At 47.3% G+C, this 22,166-nt stretch overlaps 1 protein-coding gene across 10 annotated transcripts in view; it reads right to left on the minus strand.

Annotated features, from left to right (window-relative positions):
* Positions 1–22,166, minus strand: part of ZNF536 (zinc finger protein 536) — a 443,099-nt gene that overhangs the window by 161,112 nt on the left and 259,821 nt on the right. For all 10 annotated transcript variants that reach the window (XM_081505676.1, XM_081505684.1, XM_081505680.1 and 7 more), the window contains one exon: positions 2,870–3,022. In XM_081505676.1, the coding sequence (XP_081361802.1) occupies positions 2,870–3,022 (153 nt within the window). The remainder of the gene's footprint in view (positions 1–2,869; positions 3,023–22,166) is intronic.

Raw genomic sequence — 22,166 nt, forward strand, 5'->3', positions numbered from 1 at the left:
ATTTCGGAGACTGCTGTCCTCTGACCATATCATCTGAAAACACAAAACCACAAAGAGAAAGGGGAAGGCAGTCCAGGAAATCTCCACAACTGGGGCCCCTATTAACTCATTCCTTAACAAACCACTTGATTTTGATTTTTAATTACTCACGTAATCTACGCTTTTACATTGTCATAATGGATGTTTACTTTGGTGATTTATAACATGTAACACTTTCTGTTCAAAAGCACAACTGTAAGCATTTTCCAACTTCTTTGTTCCTTGATAAAAAGGAAGTTGATCTTTATCTGGTTACCATTCTGCCTTTCAAACCCTGCAAATTCTGCTTCCAAGGAGGGCTGGTGTGATGTTTCCATGGCTTCTTTCATTTTCAACCTTATTCTGGGAAGTTTCCAGAATGCCTCGGTCCACGGCCCTATGTCGCATCTCTCAATGTCACCAAAGACTGTTGGTCACAAACTCCAGAAGTTTATGAAGCAAAAGAAGCAGAAGTTTGGACAAATACAGTCTTCCTCAAACTTTTAAAACTTTCAAAAGCAGTATCCATTTGTTTCTACTCAGGTTCAGCAAGACTTCTTTCTGCTGGCTTCAGTTCTAATTTACCAGGAATATTCTCTGGCATTTCCACATAAACCACAGTCCAGCTGAGGGTGGGTGGGGGCCCCTGGGTCGGCAGAGCTCCTGGTTGGGAGACACTGCCTCTTTCCTTCCTGACCCACACTAACCCTGGCAGGGCCAGTCTCACCTGTGGTGAGCCATTACCTACCTGGGAAACCTGGCCCCAGAGCCTGTATCTACATCGCATGAAAGGGCAGAACCACAGCACCTGCCTGGACAGGTCTCTACACGCCTGTAGACAGCAGGATGGTGGGTGCCCTGGTGGACTGTCTCCCATGGCCTGGCAATCTGTGGGTCCCCCAGCCACAACACTGGGGACCCTGGATACAACCTGAGGAGGAAAGTGGACATCGGTGTGGTTGAGAAAGCTGTCTTGTCCTGAGTCCTTTCACTGGGATGAGTTCACTGAGAAGGGGACATGGGTGCCACTCTGAAGGTGAGGGTGCAAGCCGGTGGGTGACCTATCTTACAGAGGAGTGCAAAGGCCCTGAGGCAGGAACTCAGGGACCCATCCCTGAGCTCCATCCACAACCACGAATCTAGCACCTGTAGGGTGGCTGCCACATGGTAGCTTCTGACCAGCTCGTGTGTGCAGGGGGTCTTTCTAGAAGGACCACAGGGTCCCAGGGAAGAGTCCAGGTTCCCCACTGCACTCATCAACTCCATGCTACCCAGCATAGAGCAGGTACTGCAGGAGGAGGGTCACTCACTTATTTGGTCTGTCATTCAACCTTCAAATAAATGTACTGTGCCTCTGCTGAAATAAAGTTTACTGCGAGGTACTCTTGCAGGCCTGGGATTCTATAGCAATTAAAAAGATGGACAATATTACCACCCTCACATTCAACTTGGTGGAAGATAAACAACATCTAAGGAAATGAACTGAACTAAACAAGATAATTTCACAAGGTGCTAAGTCTAGGAAGAAAATGAAGCAGAGGCACAAGGGATATTTCAGGCAGGGTTAGGCATGGTCCCTCTGAAGAGATCACATGAAGCTTAGCGCCCAGTGACTCTTGGAGGAAGAACAGTCCAGGGGGAGGGGGCAGTAGGTGCAGAGGTCCTGCGGCAGGTGAAGCCCTTTTGCACAGAGCGAACAGGAAGACGGCAATGGGGTCGCAGGGAGGTGATGAAGGTCAAGATGGTCAGATTCCATGGACCCCAGAGGGTGAGGGAGCCTGCTGCATAGTCGGTGCATATTAGGAGTCCTCTCTTTTGCCTTGGGGTGACCCCATGAGAGAAGTGCTCCAGGAGAGGGAGGGACAGTGGTGACACCAACTGTACCCAGGCTGCACATAAAGATGGCAGCCCGTACCCACTGCCCATGACCACCTGTCCTCAGAACGCTGGGTAGCAGGGAGACCTGTGAGCATGGGTGAGGGTCCAAGTGAGGGCTTCCTGTCTTCCACAGCACACTGAACATGAGGCCTATATGCACTAAATATCGTGCACAACCCTGAGGTTTATTGATTCCTTGGGAAACAGACCACAATTATTTTTGAAAATAGATGGCATATTTGTCTATCCTCTGAAGCAGCTCATACTCCAATAGATAATGTGTCAGGAGAAAAATCAAAGAAAATGGAGGTGTCCATATCTCAGATAGATTTTTTTTTTGTATTGGCAATGTGCAAACAACTAGCAGAAAAGCTAACAAGAACCATGACCGAGGCTCGAGGCAGAGAGACCAAGAGAAGCCTTCACTGTGAGGGGCTCGGGCACTGCCAACACACAGGAAATGACAGCAGCAGTCCAGAGGCTCAGTTAAGAGCATCTCAATCTTTCTTTTGAGGAGACCCAGTGGAGAGCTACCCATTCCCCTCGCCATCTGTCCAAGTTCCAGGTGTGGGCACGTAACCCCAACGGGGCCAGAAGCCAGCCTGCCTTCAAAGACCTCCTACATGACCTGTATATTTAGAGTTTGAGCTGGGTTCTCGTCATCTGCACCTCAAAGACCCCTGGTCCCCATGAGGATGTAGGACGTGTGACTTCAATGCAGCAGAAGGACACCATAAGCAAAATGTTTCCATGCCTCAGACAAAGCATCATCACCCCAAACCTGGACCACGGGAGACCCATATCCACATGCCGTGTGTCATTCAGGAGGGTGAATGTGGGGCAGGGAACTAGGTCGTTAAGAGTTGTTCAGACCCAGACAGTGGTGCACAGACCGGCCCACAGAGGCTAGACCTGGGACAGGAGCGCGGCAGCCTGGGCCTCCTCCTCCGAGCTGTGCACCCAGGTTTCTCACCTGTGTGTATCCTCAGGTGGACCTTTAGGTGATGGGATGTCCGGAAGGTTTTCCCACAGTATGGGCAGTCCTTCATGGCCGATCCTAGGCTCCTGTCACGAAGCAGTGCAGGCTGCTGGACGCCGGCCGATCTCCCAGCCTCCTCGCCAATGTCTGCAGCAGAGGAGAAACGTTCTCACATCACTTCAGCACATGTCAGAAGTTGTTCGCACCAAAACTGCTAACACCACACAAAGTTAAACATGTCAATACTACACCTGTCTATTTCATTCTTTAAATCTGACAGAATGCTGACAATTCATGTATTTTCTTGTTATTCTCTTAAATTATTTCATCTTTCCTATCATCATTTTAAGCAGCATATGGTACCTTTATATTGAACTGAATTAAACAAGAAAAGAAACAGCTGTGTCAGCAGCTGGTTTGATTTCTTCTTTTGCTTAGCTCCTATTAAGTATTTTTTTGCAAAAGTTTAAAAATGTTGGTGTTTGTTGAATCTGATTAATTTGTGATATGGACTAGCTGGAGAGTTTGCTATAGGATTGAAATCACATTTGCATTATATCAAGCAACAAATGGAAAAAAATGTGTCTCGGCTGAGTCCCTAAGACATGCAGACATACAGCTATTTTGGGACAGGAAAGAAAATTATCCCAAACTGATCATTTCTTCCTTGTAGAATCTTGCCTCCATCTTTGGCTGGTGTAATCTCATGAAAGAGAGAAGAAAAAGTATGGAAATGTGGTTCCACAATTAGCCCATGATAAACATATAGTGACATATTCAAAGTCATGTGCAGAAACTCAGCTGCAAAACTCCCATAAACTTAGAGCACCACAGTTAAATCTTTGTGCAGTGACTTGAGAACTTCCTCTGTAAAGTATCAATACAAATTTTCCTTCCTGCTGTTATTTGTTATGTAACCCAAACCATTAGAAAATGGAATAAAATTTACATACGGCTGCCTTCTGCACAGAAATGATGGGACATAATAGTAAATAAAACTGTGAAAATATCTAGTGGTTGGAGGATATGTTATTGCAACACCCGAGGCCTGACATCACATTGCCAAGGAGGCGACATCAGGGGAGCGGGGCAGGAGCTGGGAATCTTGCCTCGAGAAGGGGAGGCACTCAAGCCTTCTCCCCTGGCCTTCCTGCAGGGCTGGAGGCTGCTGCCTGGCACAGAACCCAAGCCCCCGAGGCTGTCAGGGTCTTGGCCGCAGCTTCTGGCCCACCCTCCAGGCCTTGCAGTAGATTCACTATGAGAACAAGAGGACTTTCTGGGATAATAAGCAGACCTGTGAGTTCTGCAAAGAGCAAAATAAACAAGATTTGTACCTTCCAAGCAATGGAAAATGCAAATTGCTTTTATTCTTCAACATCCGTTCCTGGTGTTCTCTGCTCACAGCCGAAAGGGACAGACTTATAGGCCATGAACAAGGTGAAGGCAATCGCACTTAATTCTAATCTGGATGTTTGCTCGAAACAACCGTGGAAGGCTTTGGCTTCAAGCATCCTCTGTGAATTCAGACTGTGTGCCACCCTGGAAAGTTTCCTGGAAGGCTCACTTTGACTCCTTTTCTCCCCAACTCTTCTAACCATCCTTGGAAAAGTGTTGTTCAAAGGGTCTAACTGTCCAGCTCTTTTTTTCCTCAAAATTTTACACGGGTAGGAGGACTCGGTTCATCCACATCTAGAGCCCACCTGACCTACCACTAGCTTTGTGGTTTGTCCACAAGACTGTGGAAAGACCTCCAGAGATGGCTACTGATAAGGGCAAGCAGGCACAAAGGAGGCTCCCAAGATCATGGCAGACAAATGCCCCACATGCAGTCATAGCAGGCAGTCCCACGTCCACAGGTCACATCCACGAGGACTGCCGCCACCTCTGTGTTAAAGAACCAGTTTGCCAACAGTCCAGGAGGAAAATGGCCAGACACCAGATGCCCATTCCAAGTCAACCACATCCTAGATATGAACAATTGGGAGGCCAACTCTTACTCATCTCGCTATACCCCCACAGCCACCCCAACACCAAACCTGTTGCAGTTGCTCTCCCAGCGTAACTCAGCTTATCTTTTGTGTGATCAGGAAGTCAGCTTAAAATAACAATGAGCCTGATTAAAATTCTGCCCAAGTGCTCCCTGCAATAGGGTTAAGATATCCTATTTAAGTTAGGATGTCACGAGCTGTCATTTGAATGATGAACAGAACTAAGTGTTGACTTCAGGACAGGAGGAGGCAGGTGTGGGCTTTTGACGCTGCATCCCTGCCCATCCCTGTGTCCCACTATCAGCAGTTGAGCCCCTCCCCTCGACCCTCCTCCACTGGAGCCTCCGGGGAGCAGTCCAACAGAGGAGAAGAGAGTGTGGGGAATGAATTTCCACTGCAGCTTTTGGTGAGCCCTGGCCCAGGGCACGCTATAGATAAATAGACAGATAAGGCCGCCACCATGTGCTCCCACAGGCTTTACGGAAGGTGAGGATGAGCTGCGTCCCACTATATGTCACTCTAAGTGATGGCCTGTATCTGTTTTCCTTTTATCTTTCTATCTTGGATATGTGTGGCCCAATAAAAAGAATAAATTTGTAAGATAAACAGCTTTCTTTGCAGATTTAAGAGTCTAATTTTCACTTTACACAGAAATTTTTTTTTCCTCCCCTTGGAGGGCCAGAAGGCCTATGGCGTTTACTCTTAGACTAATCCAAGTAGAAAAACAAACTTGAGTGAGGATGAAGGGGAATTGTGGGTGGTCCCAGGAAGTGTCCGGAGAGGCTGGAAGCCAAGGACCGTCAGTGATGGTGGAGGAAGGCCCACCCAGCCGCACACTCCCAGGGCCTGCGTGAGTCCCTGCCTATACATGGATGGGTACAGTTAAACAAGGTGTGCTAGACTAGGCCCCGCCCCACTGAGAACCCAAGAGGCTGGCTCAGAGGGGAAGATGAGGCTGCTCTCTGACTCCTTCTCTCCCCAGGGTGCAGAAGCACTGGCAGCTATCTTTCTGCAAGACTGTCCAGACAGAGTCCCGAGGCTCTGCCTGTGGCCCCACACAGCCGGCCAGGGACACATCCATGGTCCTGGTTATGGACAGACCAGTCCTTCCCCAGCCCCTCCAGGAAAGAGATGATAGAAGGGAAGAAGCATTATAAAAAAGACATTTATGACCCTTTGTCAGGCCACATGTGGATTGCTTTTGTTTCTGCTTTTTTATATTCCGTTTTCTAAAATCTGCAGTATCTCTTCTCTCTGATCAGACACTTGCTCTAAGTGTGTGGAGTAGAATGAAGCTGGGCACGCGAAAAGAGGTGGGCCTCAGACTGGCTGTCTGCTCCTCCTGCTCCTCTGTGAAAGCACCGCGGCCAGCTCCTCGAGGCTGGGGTGTCCCCGAGAGTGGGGACATCCGGCTGCAGGCAACACAGCCTCAACCTGAGTGTGCTCTGGGCCTCACAGGATGGGGAAATAGCTGAGAATTAGCTCCTGGGACCTCTGTTTCTTTTCCTGACCCCACTAAATGATATGTGATCTATTCTTCAGGAGTGGATATCTTATATGATGGCAGAAAATAATATTTCAGAGGAACACAGACTATACGTGCAACCCTTCCCAAGTTTCTGCCTAAAACAGGTGAATTGTAGTAGATATCAAAAACTCTGCTTCCTCCTGTTCCTACAAGCTGGAAGTGTTTAGATAAAGAAGAAGACATGGATCCAATCATTTCAAGTTTTGTTTCAAGAATTTAGGCGGTTTCTCAAAAAACTAAAAATAGAACTACTGTTCAGTTCAGTCGCTCAGTCGTGTCCGACTCTTTGCGACCCCGTGAATTGCAGCACGCCAGGCCTCCCTGTCCACCACCAACTCCCGGAGTCTACCCAAACCCATGTCCATCGAGTCAGTGATGCCATCCAACCATCTCATCCTCTGTCGTCCCCTTCTCCTCCTGCCTCCAATCCTTCCCAGCATTAGGGTCTTTTCCAATGAGTCAACTCTTCGCGTGAGGTGGCCAAAGTATCGGAGTTTCAGCTTCAACATCAGTCCTTCCAATGAACACCCAGGACTGATCTCCTTTAGGATGGATTGATTGGATCTCCTTGCAGTCCAAGGGACTCTCAAGAGTCTTCTCCAATACCACAGTTCAAAAGCATCGATTCTGTGGCGCTCAGCTTTCTTCACCATCCAACTCTCACATCCATACATGACCACTGGAAAAACCATAGCCTTGACTAGACGGACTTTTTGTTGGCAAAGTAATGTCTCTGCTTTTAAATATGCTATCTAGGTTGGCCATAACCTTCCTTCCAAGGAGTAAGCGTCTTTTAATTTCATGGCTGCAGTCACCATCTGTAGTGGTTTTGGAGGCCAAAAAAATAAAGTCTGACACTGTTTCCACTGTTTCCCCATCTATTTCCCATGAAGTGATGGGACCAGATGCCATGATCTTAGTCTGAACTACTGTATGATCCATCAATTCCACCCCTGGGTGTATATCCAAAGGAAACAAAAACACTAATTGGAAAAAATACACGCACCCCAATGTTAATTGCCTACAATTGCCAAGATATGAAAACACCCTGAATGTCTGTCAACAAACGAACTGACAGAGAAGACATGGGGTGTGCATGTGTGTGAAGTCGCTTCAGTCGTGTCCGATTCTTTGTGACCCGATGGACTGTGTAGCCCGCCAGGCTCTTCTGTCAATGGAATTCTCAAAGCAAGAATACCGGAGTGGGTTGCCATGCCCTCCTCCAGGGGATCTTCCCAACTCAGGGATCAAATCCGGATCTCCTGCATTGCAGGCAGATTCGTTACCGCTGAGCCACTGGGGAAGCCCATGGGGCTTATATATGTATATGTGGGCTTTCCAGGTGGCACTAGTGGTAAAGAACCACTATATACACACACATTGGAAAAGGAAACGGCAACTCACTCCAGTATTCTTGCCTGGGAAATCCATAGACCGAGAAGCTACAGTCCGCTGAGTCCCAAAAGAACTAGTCACAACTTAGCAACTAAACAACAAAATACACACACATACAATGTTATACTACTCAGTCATAACAGACTGAAATTTTGCCATTTGCAACAACATGGATGGACATGCAGGGTATTCTGTTAAGTGAAATAAGTCAGACAGAGAAAGACAAACACTGTATAGTACATCTTACACGTGAAATCTAAAATATACAACAAACAACTGAATAATACAAAAAAGAAACGGACTCGCAGATATAGAGAACAAAGCAGTGGTTTCCAATGGGGAGAGGGGCAGGGGAGGGGCAGGATAGGAGTGGGGGATTAAGAGGTACAAACTATTATGTCTAAAACATGCTGCAAGGATATATTGTACAATACTGGAAATATAGTCAATATTCTATCACAGCTATAAATGGAGCACAACCTTTAAATATTGTCAATCACTACACTGTGTGCTTTATATATAATATTTACATTACACATCAATTATACTTCAATTTAAAAAGATGTGTTTTGTGGGGGACATCAAACAACCGACCCTCGTAATTTTGCCATCTCAGGGTCAGAAACCGTGCCTTCTATGTTTCCATTTGCGTCTCCTAATCTTCTGAGTACGTAGCAAGCTTGCCCTAGGTCAAGGTGACTGAGGTGCATTATCTTCCCTAGAATTCACAGAGGGAGGGCCCACAGCTGTGGGCTAAAGAAGGGGCCGGGAGATTAAAAACGGTTGTGGATTATGTTGGAATCCTCATCATCAACTAAACCAAAAACTGGCAGCCCTGGAGAGACAAAGAATCGGATGCTTAGAAAGAAAAACAACTTCTCAACAGTTAAAACCTAGATGCACATAAAACACCATCAGCAGCTGCCTGAATCCATCCCTGAGACTGGCTATCTTGTACACAAATATGACTTGAATTTCTGGGTGCCTCATGATACAATTAACCTTACTGTTATATTTGTTTGGAATTCTCAAACTTGGTTTATGAAATGATTTTGCATTTTAAGGGTAGATACCCTCCCCCCAGGGTTATCTTTAAATACTTGACTTCCTTGGTACATAATTAAAATACGCTTGTTTGCAGAGAAGGAGTCAGGAGTCAGAATCTCCCCCTTCTTGGTCCCCAGTGCCTGGCTGTCCTTAGGCAAATCCTTTCACCCCACCCCAGCTGGACTTTCCGGCCCTTCCCCTCCGGCTCCTTGTAGTCCTGCGATATTGTGAGAGCCCCAAGCCCACTGCAGGCTGTCTTCACCCATGTGGTGGCCTTTCCTTCACCCACCCTAGCCTGTGTGCCCAGTCATTTCAGTCATGTCTGACTCTTTGTGACCCCGTAGACTGTAGCCCTCTGTCTACACCCTGCTCCAGGGGATCTTCCTGACCCAGGGATTGAACCTGTGTCTCCTGTATTGCAGGCAGGTTCTTTACTGCTGAGTCACTGAGGAAGTCCTATCCCATCCTAAGCCAAATTAGAAACAGGGATGGATTTTAGAGAGATGGGAGGAAATGACCATGAAAGGGATAGTACGTGCTCCTATATAGTCCACGAGCCCCAACTTTTCCCAACTGCCTTTGCCCTAAGTTGGCAGCACTGACTAGCTCAGGCGATGGCTGGAGGCACTGAAAAGAGAGACACTGTGCCACGGCTGCCTCCCTCTCCTCCCCGGCCACCCTGTCCTTGCAACACAAGTGTTGAGGCGGCAGAATCGCAAAATAGAGGATGCCTGGATCGCTGAGTCACCAGATCGACCCAAGACAGACTGTGCATGAATGAGAACAAACCTTGGCTCTGTTAAGTCCTGGAGACTTGGAGACTTGTCACAATGGGAGGAATCAGGAACCAAGTAGTGTGAACCTTCTACTGGTGAAGTCTTTTGGGTGTATACCCAGTTCTCCAGGTGGTCTTATGAATTCACAGAATGTAACAGTGAACAGAGACTTCCATGGTGGCTCAGAGGTTAAAGCGTCTGCCTCCAATGCGGGAGACCTGGGTTCGATCCCTGGGTCGGGAAGATCCCCTGGAGAAGGAAATGGCAAACCACTCCAGTATTCTTGCCTGGAGAATCCCATGGACGGAGGAGCCTGGTAGGCTACAGTCCATGGGGTTGCAAAGAGTCGGACACGACTGAGCGACTTCCCTTCCTTCCAACAGTGAACAAGGTCCAGAGAGACCAAAAGAGGCAGGGTGGGACCAAAAAGAAAAAGCAAAGAGAGGTTTCTTTCTAAACTGTGCGTGTACTCTTACTGCTCACCTCATCCTGTCAGGCAGCCTGACCCTTCACACGCCCAAAAGTACATTCTGGAAAGATTTTCAATTAAAAAAAAAAACTGTAATGATGATGATGATGAAGACAGGCCCATGAAAGGAATGGAGAGTTGTCCCAGGAACTTCAGTGGGATGAGGGAGCTGTCCATACACCTGAGTGCTTACTATTTTATGACATAAAAGGCCATGGTATTTTAATTTCTATGAAACTCTTAGTATAACAGTAAATACATTTTCCCAGATGAGTTGTGCAGTTCATTCTGAAAGTCTGCCTTGTGCAAAGAGCATCTCAAAAGCACAGCTCCCACTTCGTTAATGAAGGAAAAAGCAATTTGTGGAGTCTAAAGGGTGATCAGGACACGGAAAAATCACATCTTTCTTAATTTCTTTGCGCACATATATCAGTGTTTTAAAATGGTTTCAGAGTAGAAGAAAGAACACTTTGGAGAAAAAGTCCAAAGGAATGTATAGTTCCTCTTAAAAGCTTAACACTTTCCCTTATTTTGAAAACTTTAAAATAAACAGACTCAAAACAATTACTGTGGTAGAGGTTGCTGATGAAGGGTTCCTTTTATTTTAAAAAATGATTCTAAATTAATGGTATGCATAAAAATTATAACATTACCATAAACAATTGTACTTAACTCTTGGAAGACGTAAGTTATGCCTTAGGTCAGTATTAATTTGGTGTCTCTGTTGTTTCATCAAAGTTCTCTGGTTTATGATGGCCATATATAGTCATGTTAAACAGTTAAGCATTAATATGGATTGGCAAAAGTATTTGTTTAAATAGAGAGCTATTTTAGAAAAGGATGACCACTTGTGAGAAGGCAACAGCCTGCTTCCCTGTGGGTCCTTAGGACCAGGGACCAGGCTGGGCTCCCTGGCAAGGTCCGGCTCATGACAGATCTCTGGTCACAGAGGTGAATGTCCTCAATCATCGCCTTCCTCACCTCTGACCCAGACTCAAAACTGTGCAGAGCTCCATTTGCTTTTAGCAAGATAGAATTTCTGGAATTGGGGAAATAGGTCACTAAGAGGCTAAAATTTGGAGAAAAAAAATATAAGATCCTAGGATCTCAAATAGCTTCTCTAAAGCAACATTTTGATGAGTTAAGTGAAAATGAATCAGAAACATATGGATTAAATTTCCCTTAAAATACACAAGGGCTTCAAAATCAAGCACTGTGGGCCAAATGTGTTTCTGGTTTTACCAAGCCCAGAGCCCTTTCCTAATTGTCAGGGGAGTGTGCGGAACCCCCCTGCTGGTGACTAGGCCACCCATGGGGTCTCTTCCCTTTGGCACTGTGTGACGCTGCCATTGACAGCATGCTCTGTAATCCTTGGGTTGCCAGTTCTCCCAAGGCGCTCAGGGCTGGCTGTGGGCATGCGCTTTTAGTCCCCAGCCTGGGAACTGTGACCAGGGACGCAGCAGGCAGGATGTGGGACTCAGAGAAGCAATCTTTGACAAGACAGCTTGCGTGATGGATCTCTCTGGGCTTCACACACCTCTCTCTTCCCTCTGGCCTGCAGGGCAGGGACGCATCCCAGAAACTGATCAGGTGAACCAGAGCAGAGCAGGGTCACCTATGGACTGGTCTGGGTGAAGAGAAGCAGGCAGGATGAGACTGGAGAGGGACGGCCCAGGGAGGTGCCATCCCCTGGGGAAAGCCTGCCTATGGGCAGGGGAGGGACAAGCCATTGGCTCTGTCCCTCTTTAGAATAACCCCCAACTCCTCATGGTCTCCCAACCCCAACTAAGTGGCCCCCGCTGCTGCTCTGACCTCATCCCAACTCTCCTCCAGTCCTCCATCTATCTGTTTTCCTCAAGGCCTCCTGGCTGGTACCCAACTTTTGCTCCTTGTTGCCCCAGTTCAGTTCAGTTCAGTTGCTCAGTTGTGTCTGACTCTGCAGAGTCGTGTCTGACTCTGTGGCCCCATGGACTGCAGCACGCCAGGTCTCCCTATCCATCACCAACTCCCAGAGCTTGCTCAAACTCATATCTATCATGTCGGTGATTCCATCCCACCATCTCATCCTCTGTCGTCCCCTTCTCCTCCTGCCTTCAATCTTTCCCAGCATCAGGGTCGTTTCCAATGAGTCAGTTCTTTGCATCAGGTGGACAAAGTATTGGAGCTTCAGCTTCAGCATCACTCCTTCCAATGAATATTCAGGACTGATATTCTTTACGATTGACTGGTTGTTGCGGCCCCATCCACCTGGAATTCTCTCCCCCCAGAATTCACAAAGAGACTCACACTCAGACTTTAGTCCACCGCCTCTCCTGGGAGTGCTGTTTCAGACCACACTGTCTGGAGGAATTCTTCCTGACTCCACATTCCCAGGGTTCTCTTTCTCTGGTTTGTCCTTCGAGGAACTATCACCTATTACAGATGCTAACTGACCTACCTATTTGTCTGCTTACCACCTGTCTGCCCTTAGACACAAGCTCCACGCAAACAAGGACCACGCACTACTGTTTGGTGTTACACCCCCAGCACACGGTAGGCGCTCCGCTCATTAGCAGATGCTCAATACATACTTTTAAAACTTGTACCTACTCTTTTAAACACACCCTTTTAAAATAAATAGAAGAATCAGAGGAGGCAAGCAAACTGGAATTCAGAGGGCAAGATGAGCTCCTGACTACAAGAGGAAAGTTGCTTTGAGTAGTCCGGGAGGAACTGGCCCCCTGTATGAGCAAAATATCAGAGATGCCCCCAAAGTGCTCAGCACGGACCATCTGGAGCTGGGGTGTGAAAACAGCAGGTGGGCAGGAGGTCAGGGACACCTGGGGAGGCTTTCTGAAGGAGGAGGCCTCAGGGTGTCTCCTGGGTCTCTATCCAGGTGAAAGGAACCACACACATACACTTTAATCAGCAAGATCACAAGACAGCTTGAGAGAAGATGGAGGTGTGTCATTGAGGCACCTTCCACGATTTCATCTGCCTATTTCCTGGCTAAAAAGGAAGATGCGATTGCATGGAAGAAACAGCATAAAGAAACAGTAATCAATAGAAAAGCATAATGAAACAGATACTTTAAAACTAATCCATGTCCCAATCACTACTGTAATTATTGCAAAATATTTGTTATGCTTTCTCTTCTTCATAATTTAAATTACATGTTCCTTTCTTAAAAACAAACAAAAAAAAAACTATAGACTATAGAAGCCTCTACTTTCAGTAAAACATAAATTCCCAAAAGATTTCTACGTAATTTATTTTCTTAAAAAAAAAACTATAGCTTTTAAGATCCTCTTAAGGTAATTTACAACCCCCTCCTTTACGGCTGGGGTGGGGGCTGGGGGAAGATTGGAGGAGATCTCTGTGACTACCGGGTAGACTTCAGGAATTCTTACTTAAATGACACGGAGAACAAGCTGGACCAATCTTTTTCAAAATGCACTTGGTCAGTTGCCATAACTTGTGGGCTGAGTTTCCTCTAGGGACGGACACACACTGAAAGGAGAAGGAACGATCTGGAGATAACGTCTCCCCTGGAGACAGGTTTTGCCATATTCTTTTTTAAACAAAGAAGACATCTTAAGCACCTTGCAATATCTTTCATTTAATCGTTGGCAGAAGGCAAGTCCCTGATGAACACTGGCCTGTGTCTTTCTCTTCAACCAGCTGAGTGATCCAAGCTTTTAATATAGCCGTTCCAATTATTGTAAAAGTCATCTAGTACCTTATAACCACAAATATTGACAGTTTATTGCACAACACATTCCTGACATTTGAAGGTCACACCATACATAATACATACTCTTTTATAAAAGTGTCTGGAACAAAAAGATACATGATAAGCAATTACCTCTCCCGGCTTGTATGTATGTACAGTTCGGGGCCAACGAGGTTGCATGGGAGGCACAGGCACCATTTTAAATAATCTATTAAGGCAGCATGGAGGCATTCATGATGGATAATTATGAAATGGCTTGTGGACACGCTGCAGTCAGATTGGTTGGCCAGGCCATGGGGTCTGGGCAGCTCTCCTCTTCTGAGTTCGGGTCACAACGCCACATCACCACCGAGAGCCCTGCCTCACATCACAATCGGATTTTCCCCCAAAGCCACTAAGCATAACAGAGTCACAATATGTTCTTGTTTTTCAGATTGGTCTGTATGTGGCTGAAAGGAATTTTAAAAATCCACCAGGCCTGGTTCAGATGCACTCGACCCCCAGCCTGTTGGGGCACTGACCGCAGCTCTCGTCACACACACGGCCACACACCACCCTCCCGGGGCTGCGGTGTCCAGAGACCCGCAGCACAGGGGTACGTGACTGGCAGGTCAGGTTCAAACCAGGATGGGAAGGGTGAGCCAAGAAACTCTACTGACACTGAGGCCATGCAACATCTCCCGAGAACATTCTGTGAAAGAAGGCACTGCCTACCACCGCCCCCCCTCCCCATACTGCTCCCACTTGTCCTTCCAGCTTACGTCTGACAGAAAGGTTCCAATCACAGATTAAGTGGAAAAGGTTTTCAATCAGATGCTTCAAAACCAAGTTCCACCAACTCTTAGAGAATATAATTCTGGGCAAATTACATAACCTCTCTGAGGTTCATTCAGTTTCCTTATCTGCAAAATGGGGAAAGCCATAACAATTCATTTAGCACAGGCCTGGTGCAGGATATGCTCCAGTTAATAACAGCTTTTAAAATGAATATTGCTAAAGGGACCCCTTGCATGCAAGGATGGCTTGTGGGGAGGGCAGAGACCTGTGGCTTCAGCGCTCTCCCCAAGCGACAGAACCTATAACCTGCGCAAGGTCCAGAATGAGAGGGCATGCTCCCTTTCTGAAAAGTCCAGGTTACAGCAGTTTCTCCAAAGCTCTGAAAACCCAGGCAATTCTCCCAAGTTAACAGTGAAAAACAATTCAGGCTGCAATTGAGCTTTGCATAGATGACAATCTTTAATCACAGATGAAGCAGCAGGTCATTAGAATCTACATCAAACTCCCTCCCAAATGATACTAACGGCTATTGTTTGAAAAAAAAAAAAAACCATATATACATATATATACATATGCATGTATACATGCAAATGAATATTATTTTAAAACTGTATTAAAATAAATGATCAACAAACTCTCAAGATAATCAAAAGTCCTTCCAAGAGTAATTTTATTTTGATTTTTCAGGGTGAATGTTTTAAAATTTAAGACACGGGACCAAAATGATTTCTATAAAGATGACGTGTTTATTAGCATTAAATCCCAGGCAAGAGGGCTTCCTTATAAAGAACACATTTTTGCATCTGAAAAGCATCCATATTAGAATGTGTGTGTTTCTTTAAGAAGCTATTCTGTTTTAGAGGGTAGCGGGTAAGATAGGGCACCACGTGACCAGGAGGTTGCTATGGTAAATATGCATTTTTTATTGAAGAGTAAACAGTGGCAGAAAACAAGTGTCAGTTGCCAGCTCTGAAGTTACTGCCATTTTTGAGCTGCACTGACTTATCTAGCCCTTTTAATTTGAGAACCTTTATCAGATGAACACTATCAATGGATCAAGATTTAAATTTTTTTTGAATAAATGCTGAAACTTGAAACACTTTGTAGTAATAAATACTTTAGTTGACATATAAAAATTAGCAAAAAAAAAATTCTATCCAGCTCTGCCCATCATGGTACAAAGATTTTTCTGGAGCTGTTTTGCCTAGCTGATAAGATCTCCAAAGGACAAAACCTTTGGACCTGGCTCAGGTCACAAAGCAGAGGAGCCAAGGAGACAGCCAAGGTTACCACACTGACCATTGTCTTGGTACATGCCCCCAAAACAAAGCTAGAGCCGATGCCCTGGAGAATGGCCCTCCCCATGAGCGGTCCAGTGTCTGCGTCCTGGCAAGGATGTTGCCTCCCCCGACCCCCCAGGCTCCTGGTTGGGCAGTGGACTTTAGACGACTGTGACACGCTTAGTGAAGTTTTTGCTGTTTTCCTCCTCATGACCCTCAGAGACCGCTTCAAGGTAACTTTGCTTTCTGATAACCATAGGAGTAGCCTCTCTCAACTACAAATGAAGCTGTGCTATAAACCTCAGATAGTTCCTGGTTACATTCATATCCTGAGTGGGCCCGCAACTAGCTTATCTGGCCAGGTGAAGGGAGTGGATTTTGTTCTCCTTCTAGCTTATAACTGGCAGAGGACAAGAGGACCAGAGGAGTCCTCCTCCACATCTGGCACACAGTAGGCATCCAACCATCACTCACCCAGTTCATGCATGAATGAATGATGCATGAATGAATGAACTGACCCCTGGGGACTAGCTTCCTGGGTAGCAGCTTCAAACAGGAAGGTCAAGTCTCCTCATTCTTCCTTTGATCACAGATAAAAGTATCAAGTGTTGGCAAAGTTCTCAAAGGGAAACCTCTGGGTTCTAGCAATCCCATAGACTAGTCCAAACAAATCTTCACAAGGGACAAGCAAATGAGTGTGTCCTCCAAGGAGGCCCAGGGAAGGAGGGGACAAGAATAAGCAGCCTTGCTTGTGGAGGGAGGGGTGGTGGGACAGAGGAAATTGTCCCCATGGTCCCCAGGCATGCACAGAGACTGTCAGCCAGAAGGGGTCACCTCAAAACACCTAGAAGTGTTTGACTCCAAGATCTGAGTTTGAGTTTAAACTCTGGAATTCCAAGCAAACCACTAAAGCTTCATGAACTTTAGCATCCTAATCTGTATAACTGGATACTAATTGGATAATGGTACTTACAAAGGAATCTGAGTATTTCATGAGATAGGGGGTTTGCAAGGCCTTAATATATCTTAAATCCTGCAAAGCTATCACAGCCAAGTGGGAAAGTAACTGGCTTTGAGACAGCCAACTCCGGGTTTTCCAACCTGGACTTGCCACTTCTGGGCTACACCTCTGTAGATGCTTCCCCTAGCCTTGCCCAGACTCTAAACACTGTCTGTAAAGTGGGAATAACAGCACTACTTTACAATCCCTTGTGAAAACTAAATGACATAATGTGAGGAAAAGGCACGTGATAGACTCCCAACTGTCAGTTCCCCTGAACTACCCAGGTCCAGACCTACCCTTGACCTACCTACACAGGTAACTAGGATAAACCAGAGGTGATGCTTCATATAACAGCATCACCATAGGAGCCCTGCTCATGGTCAGTGCCCTCCCCCGGCATATTGCCAAGCTGGGAAGATCATCTCCGGTGTGCAAAGTGACACCAGCCTCCATGGGCGGGAAACCCATGAACAAGCTTCCACCCATGCTATGTTCTAATCCCAAAGTTACAGTTTAACACCTTCTCCCAAGACACCTCCTAGACAAGACAGACTTACTCAGAACATCCCTTGGAGATGAGTAACTAGAGGGTGAGGAGGAAGACCTGGGGGAAGGTGTTGGACTGGGATGACAGGGAGAGAGAGGACAGTCACAATTTGGGGCAGTTCAGGCCTCACCATCCTACACTCCTTTTATGAGATGGCTGGTGTTAAAGGGGCGACAGGTTGGCTGCTTCTGAACATCTCCACAGAGCACCCCATCTGCCCAGACATACCAGGCCCCTCAGTCCTGTACCCCAGAGGCCTTCTGATCAGCTCATGTCCACACCCCAAAACTGGGAAAGAATTTTAGAGCCACCTTTCAGGCACTGGGATGTGAGTTGGGACTGTGATGTGATGTGAGCTGGGAGCTTTCCTTGACAAGGCTTCAGGGGGCCAAGGAGATGCAACTCACAGTCCTGCCTGGATCTGTCCAGGGCATTCCCAGAATGTTTAAGGCCCAAGGCAGCTCTACTGACCCTCCAGAAAGAGAAAGGTGAGAACTTTCTCTTTGATGGACCTCAGGATCTCAATACATACTCAACACATCCCTCTTCCTGAAACACACACCCCAAACCCTAGCACACCACCTCCCTCTTGCCTGGTTGATGCCACCATTCTTGAGAGTTCAGCTCCAATGCCACTTTCTTGGAAGACATTCTTGTGCTTACACACTGAGTCAGGTCAACAGCAATTACCCTAGAATGAAACCTTCATGACACACCTCTCAGAGTTTGTACTTACCATATATATACACATGATACCTGCTTAACTTCTCTCTCTCCTACTAGCTTCTCTACGCTTTAAAAGCTGAGATGCAGTCTATTTTTCTCAATATTATCTCCCTAAAACCTCCTGGGGCTTCCCAGGTGGTTCAGTGGTAAAGACTCTGCCTACCAATGCAGGAGATACAGGACCTGCTTTGGGAAGGTGAAACATGGGTTCCATCCCTGCATTGGGAAGACCTACTAGAGGAGGAAATGGCAACCCACTCCTGTATTCTTGCCTGAAATAGCTCATGGACAGAGGAGCCTGGCGGGCTACAGGCCACAGGGTTGCAAAGAGTCGGACACAACTGAGCAACAGACATGCATGCAAAACCTCCTGGCACAGAGTAGGTGCTCAGTAAATACTGATGAGAATGAATGAATGAATGGTTTTGGGAAGCGAGGTGGTCATTCCACACAGTGTAACCAAAGGAGGCCACTGTTTTCTTTTAAGACCCCCTACACTGCACTGACCCCCTGCACTGACCTGCCCTAGTAACACAGAGTCCAGGGCTTGTGCTGCGTAGGGAGAGGCACAGCTAGCTCTCACAGGAGGGGAGGGGAGTTGGGGTGTGGTTCTCATAGCTCTCAAGAGCCCCGGCCCAGATGTGGGGATGAGAGTGGCAGGTGGCAGAATTCAGACAAACAGAACCCTCAGTGTGCATTGGAGAGGTTGAGTGGGTGCCAGTCCAGGACCTGGGCTGGTAGGGAGAGCAGAGTCCAGGCCCCGGGGCAGCTCAGCAAGACATCTGTTCTGCTCGGTTCTTCTGCTGAGTATCTGGACCCGAGGAAAAGTCTGCCCAGACATATGTTCTTGGAGTCGCCCCCACCACATGCACACACCCCCCAAATGAGGAATACTCCACTTTCCCCTCTGTGTGAGGCTTCCTGCACCCTCCTTTCCCTTGGCCTGCCACCCCCGGCCCTCCAGCTGCTCTCACAGCTCCCATCCCCCCCACCTCGGCCTCCTCCCCAGCTCACCCCTAGTTGGGCACCACCCAGTGTTGCCTGCTAGTGCTCAGTTCTCCAGCGATTCTTCAGTCTGTTTGGTTTGCCATGGCATCCCCAGCCTGCTAGCAAGGTGCCTGGCACATAGTAGGCACTTTGTGTTTTTAAATAAATACAACAACTTAACACTTTGTGACACCACTTTGGATGTAGATTAGATCCTGGTGACAATTTTTAATAAGGAAAATCGCTTTCTCCCTTCCCTTTGGAAGCTCTTCCACGCTAAAATTCAAAGCAGTGCTGCAGTCACAACACATATAGTCCTGTAATGCTAATTTCTATCCCATAACTGAGAGAGACAACTAAATGTTGCAAGGTTATTTGAAACTCCTGCCCCTTATACTCTGACTTCTCCTTAGGGGGAAATTGCACAGGAATACATTTCCTCATCTGTATGTTAAAGCACGGTTATAATCCACCTATCATGATTGCAATTTTGGGAATCAAAATGGAGATCCAAAACAGCAGTGTGATCTACATTTTAGCCACATACATTATAATAAATTAAGTCAAAGAAAGAGTTCAGCATTAACTCTGGCTCTATTCCTTAAATACCCTATGAGAACCTTGAACCTGCCCTCTGTAAGAGCCCTGGCCTTCCCTGCCTGCTGTCCAGGGCTGCAACGTTGCCACTGACCCACTGCCTGGAACAGGTTGGTCACAGAGCCAGCTCAGTGTTGACTCAGTCCGGCTTTGCAACACAGGTTCAAGGCCACAGAGAGGCCGCCAGCCACCCCTGGCCAAGGGCAAGCAGAAGCCTCTGGAAAGGAGCAGGCAGTGTGGGCAGCATGGTGATGGGAGGTTCCTAGCCTGATGTGTGTGGACACTGCACTGCACCTCGGGGCTTGGACCGAGGAGGCAGAGGAACCCAAGTGTCCACCACCTGAATGAGCTAGCCCATGTTCTTTCCCCTGCCTGAGCCTCTGTTTCCACTTCCATAACTAGCGGGGGTAACCCTATGGAGAGCTCATTCATTCTCAGGGTTTTCATGTGCCAAATTTGTTTTTAACATTTACAAACTAGGGGCATTTCACACATAGTCTTGGTTTTAGCCTCTCCTGAAAAACTGTTCTCTCACAACGCTGGGTCCAGGGTCCCCAAGGGGCAGCAGCTCTTGGGGTGGGTACTGGGGGCTTCCTCAATGCTCCCAGCTCCTCCCTCATTCTTGCTTCCTGGCAGCCCGCACCCAGCAGGCACTGCTGTATATTTGCCATCTCGGCCAAGATGGTCCGGGACACCCTTTCCACCTCTAAAGACGGCCTCAGTAACCTCAGTTGAGCAAATAAGGCAGAAGCCTCCAGACTAATTCTCATAATTATGATGGGTCTATTATTTCAAAGCCAGCGATGATTGTGGGGTCAGGTGCTCAGAGGAAGAGGGAGAGAAACATACTTTAAAGTGATAGCAAATATCCTTTGATTCTTTGCTCTGATACCAAATTGCATCCAGAAATGCTGAAATACATGCTCGCAACCTGAGTCAAATTTCAAAGAGGCCTCGGCAGGAAGGGCAGTGATCAGGGAGAGAGAGGAGGGGCCAGAGAGCCAGGCAACTGAAAAAGCCCATGCTGGACTCTGGGCGACACCCCCGCTGGACTCTGGGCGGACACCCCCGTTGCTGTGCTGACCTGGAGATCTCACTCACACCCCGACCTCCACGTCTGTGGCACCCAGCCTTCACCTTCCTGCCTCCTCAGGTGTTCCCACTCAGCCCTACCACCCGGGCCTCCCCAGCACAGCCTCGAATCCTCTGAACCTTTTCTGGATGATTCTGCACAATGACATGCTGCTCCAGGCTGCTTTCTCATTTTTCTCATGTGTTTTGATTCCAGCCTGCTTACCAAGAGGACCCCGTGGGTTTGCCTGTCTTGTAATCACCTACAAAGCCGAGCAAAGGGCTGGCCCACTGAGTCACTCAATAAACACAGGTCGGTTGACCTTTCCATTGTGAAAGACACCATTATTACCTCCTCCAGGGCTTTCTTCCTGGGGCTTCTTCTAGGAGAAAGGCAGATCCAACCAAATGACTGAAAACACCCTCGACTCTCTGGCCTCATTTTCCATTTGGTTTTGGCCCCCAGTATTTGCTTAGATGTGAGTTAATTCATCCTGCCCACAAGTATGAACGCTGCCCACTCTGTGCTGGGCACAGAGCACAGAGATGGGCAGCAGTCCACACAGCAGACTGGACAGCCCACGGGGGTCTGTGAGTGAGCACGGATGGCAGAGGAGGCAGCTGGGACACCTGCATCACACAGCGAGGGGCCAGCGCTCTCCTTAGTCCTTGTCTGTTTACAAGAAATCAGATGTGTGACACATGGATGGAACCCACTTTTCCTTGCCACCCTTGCCCCTCTGGGGACAAACCTCTGGCCTGTGTAGGAGTCTCGACTGGGTCCCTTTCTGAATGATCTTCTTTTACTCTGGGGGACTTCCTCTAGGCTGCAGAAGGGCAGGAAGCACTTCGGTATCTACTCCCACATCATCCACCATGGATTTGTGGCAACGGAGCTGAGCCCAGTGAAGCCCTCTGTTTGATCAGCAGAGCCCCAGAGGTGGCCCTCTTGCTCCTGTGGTCAAGCCCAGGGCACCTACTGACATCCTACTTTTGTCAACAGCTTGAGATACCTTCAGTGGGTAAGATCAGAAGTTGGGAGTTTTACCCTGAAGGAACTCAATATGCATGTGGGTGGACAAAATAAATGTACAGAAAATAGGACTCATCATGATGAAATATGAACCAGCTAATGATAATGATAACATGAATGCTAAAGACTGTGATTACTATCATGATAGCAGCTGTAACATTTATCAGGTAGGAGATATTATTATTCCCATTGTACAAAGGAGAAAACTGAGGCTCACAGAGGTTGAATACCTCGTTATAAGATCGCCCAGCTGCTCAGGGCAAAGCCGACTGCTGTCCAGGTCTCCTGACCCCTGAGCCTCTGTAAGCCACCCAGGGACTGAAGTTCATGGTGCAGGCTCATGACACTGTGAGGG

Source organism: Giraffa tippelskirchi, chromosome 7 (genome assembly GCF_054371585.1).
Source record: "Giraffa tippelskirchi isolate mGirTip1 chromosome 7, T2T-mGirTip1v1.2.pri, whole genome shotgun sequence".
In the NCBI taxonomy this organism is placed as follows: Eukaryota; Metazoa; Chordata; class Mammalia; order Artiodactyla; family Giraffidae; genus Giraffa; species Giraffa tippelskirchi.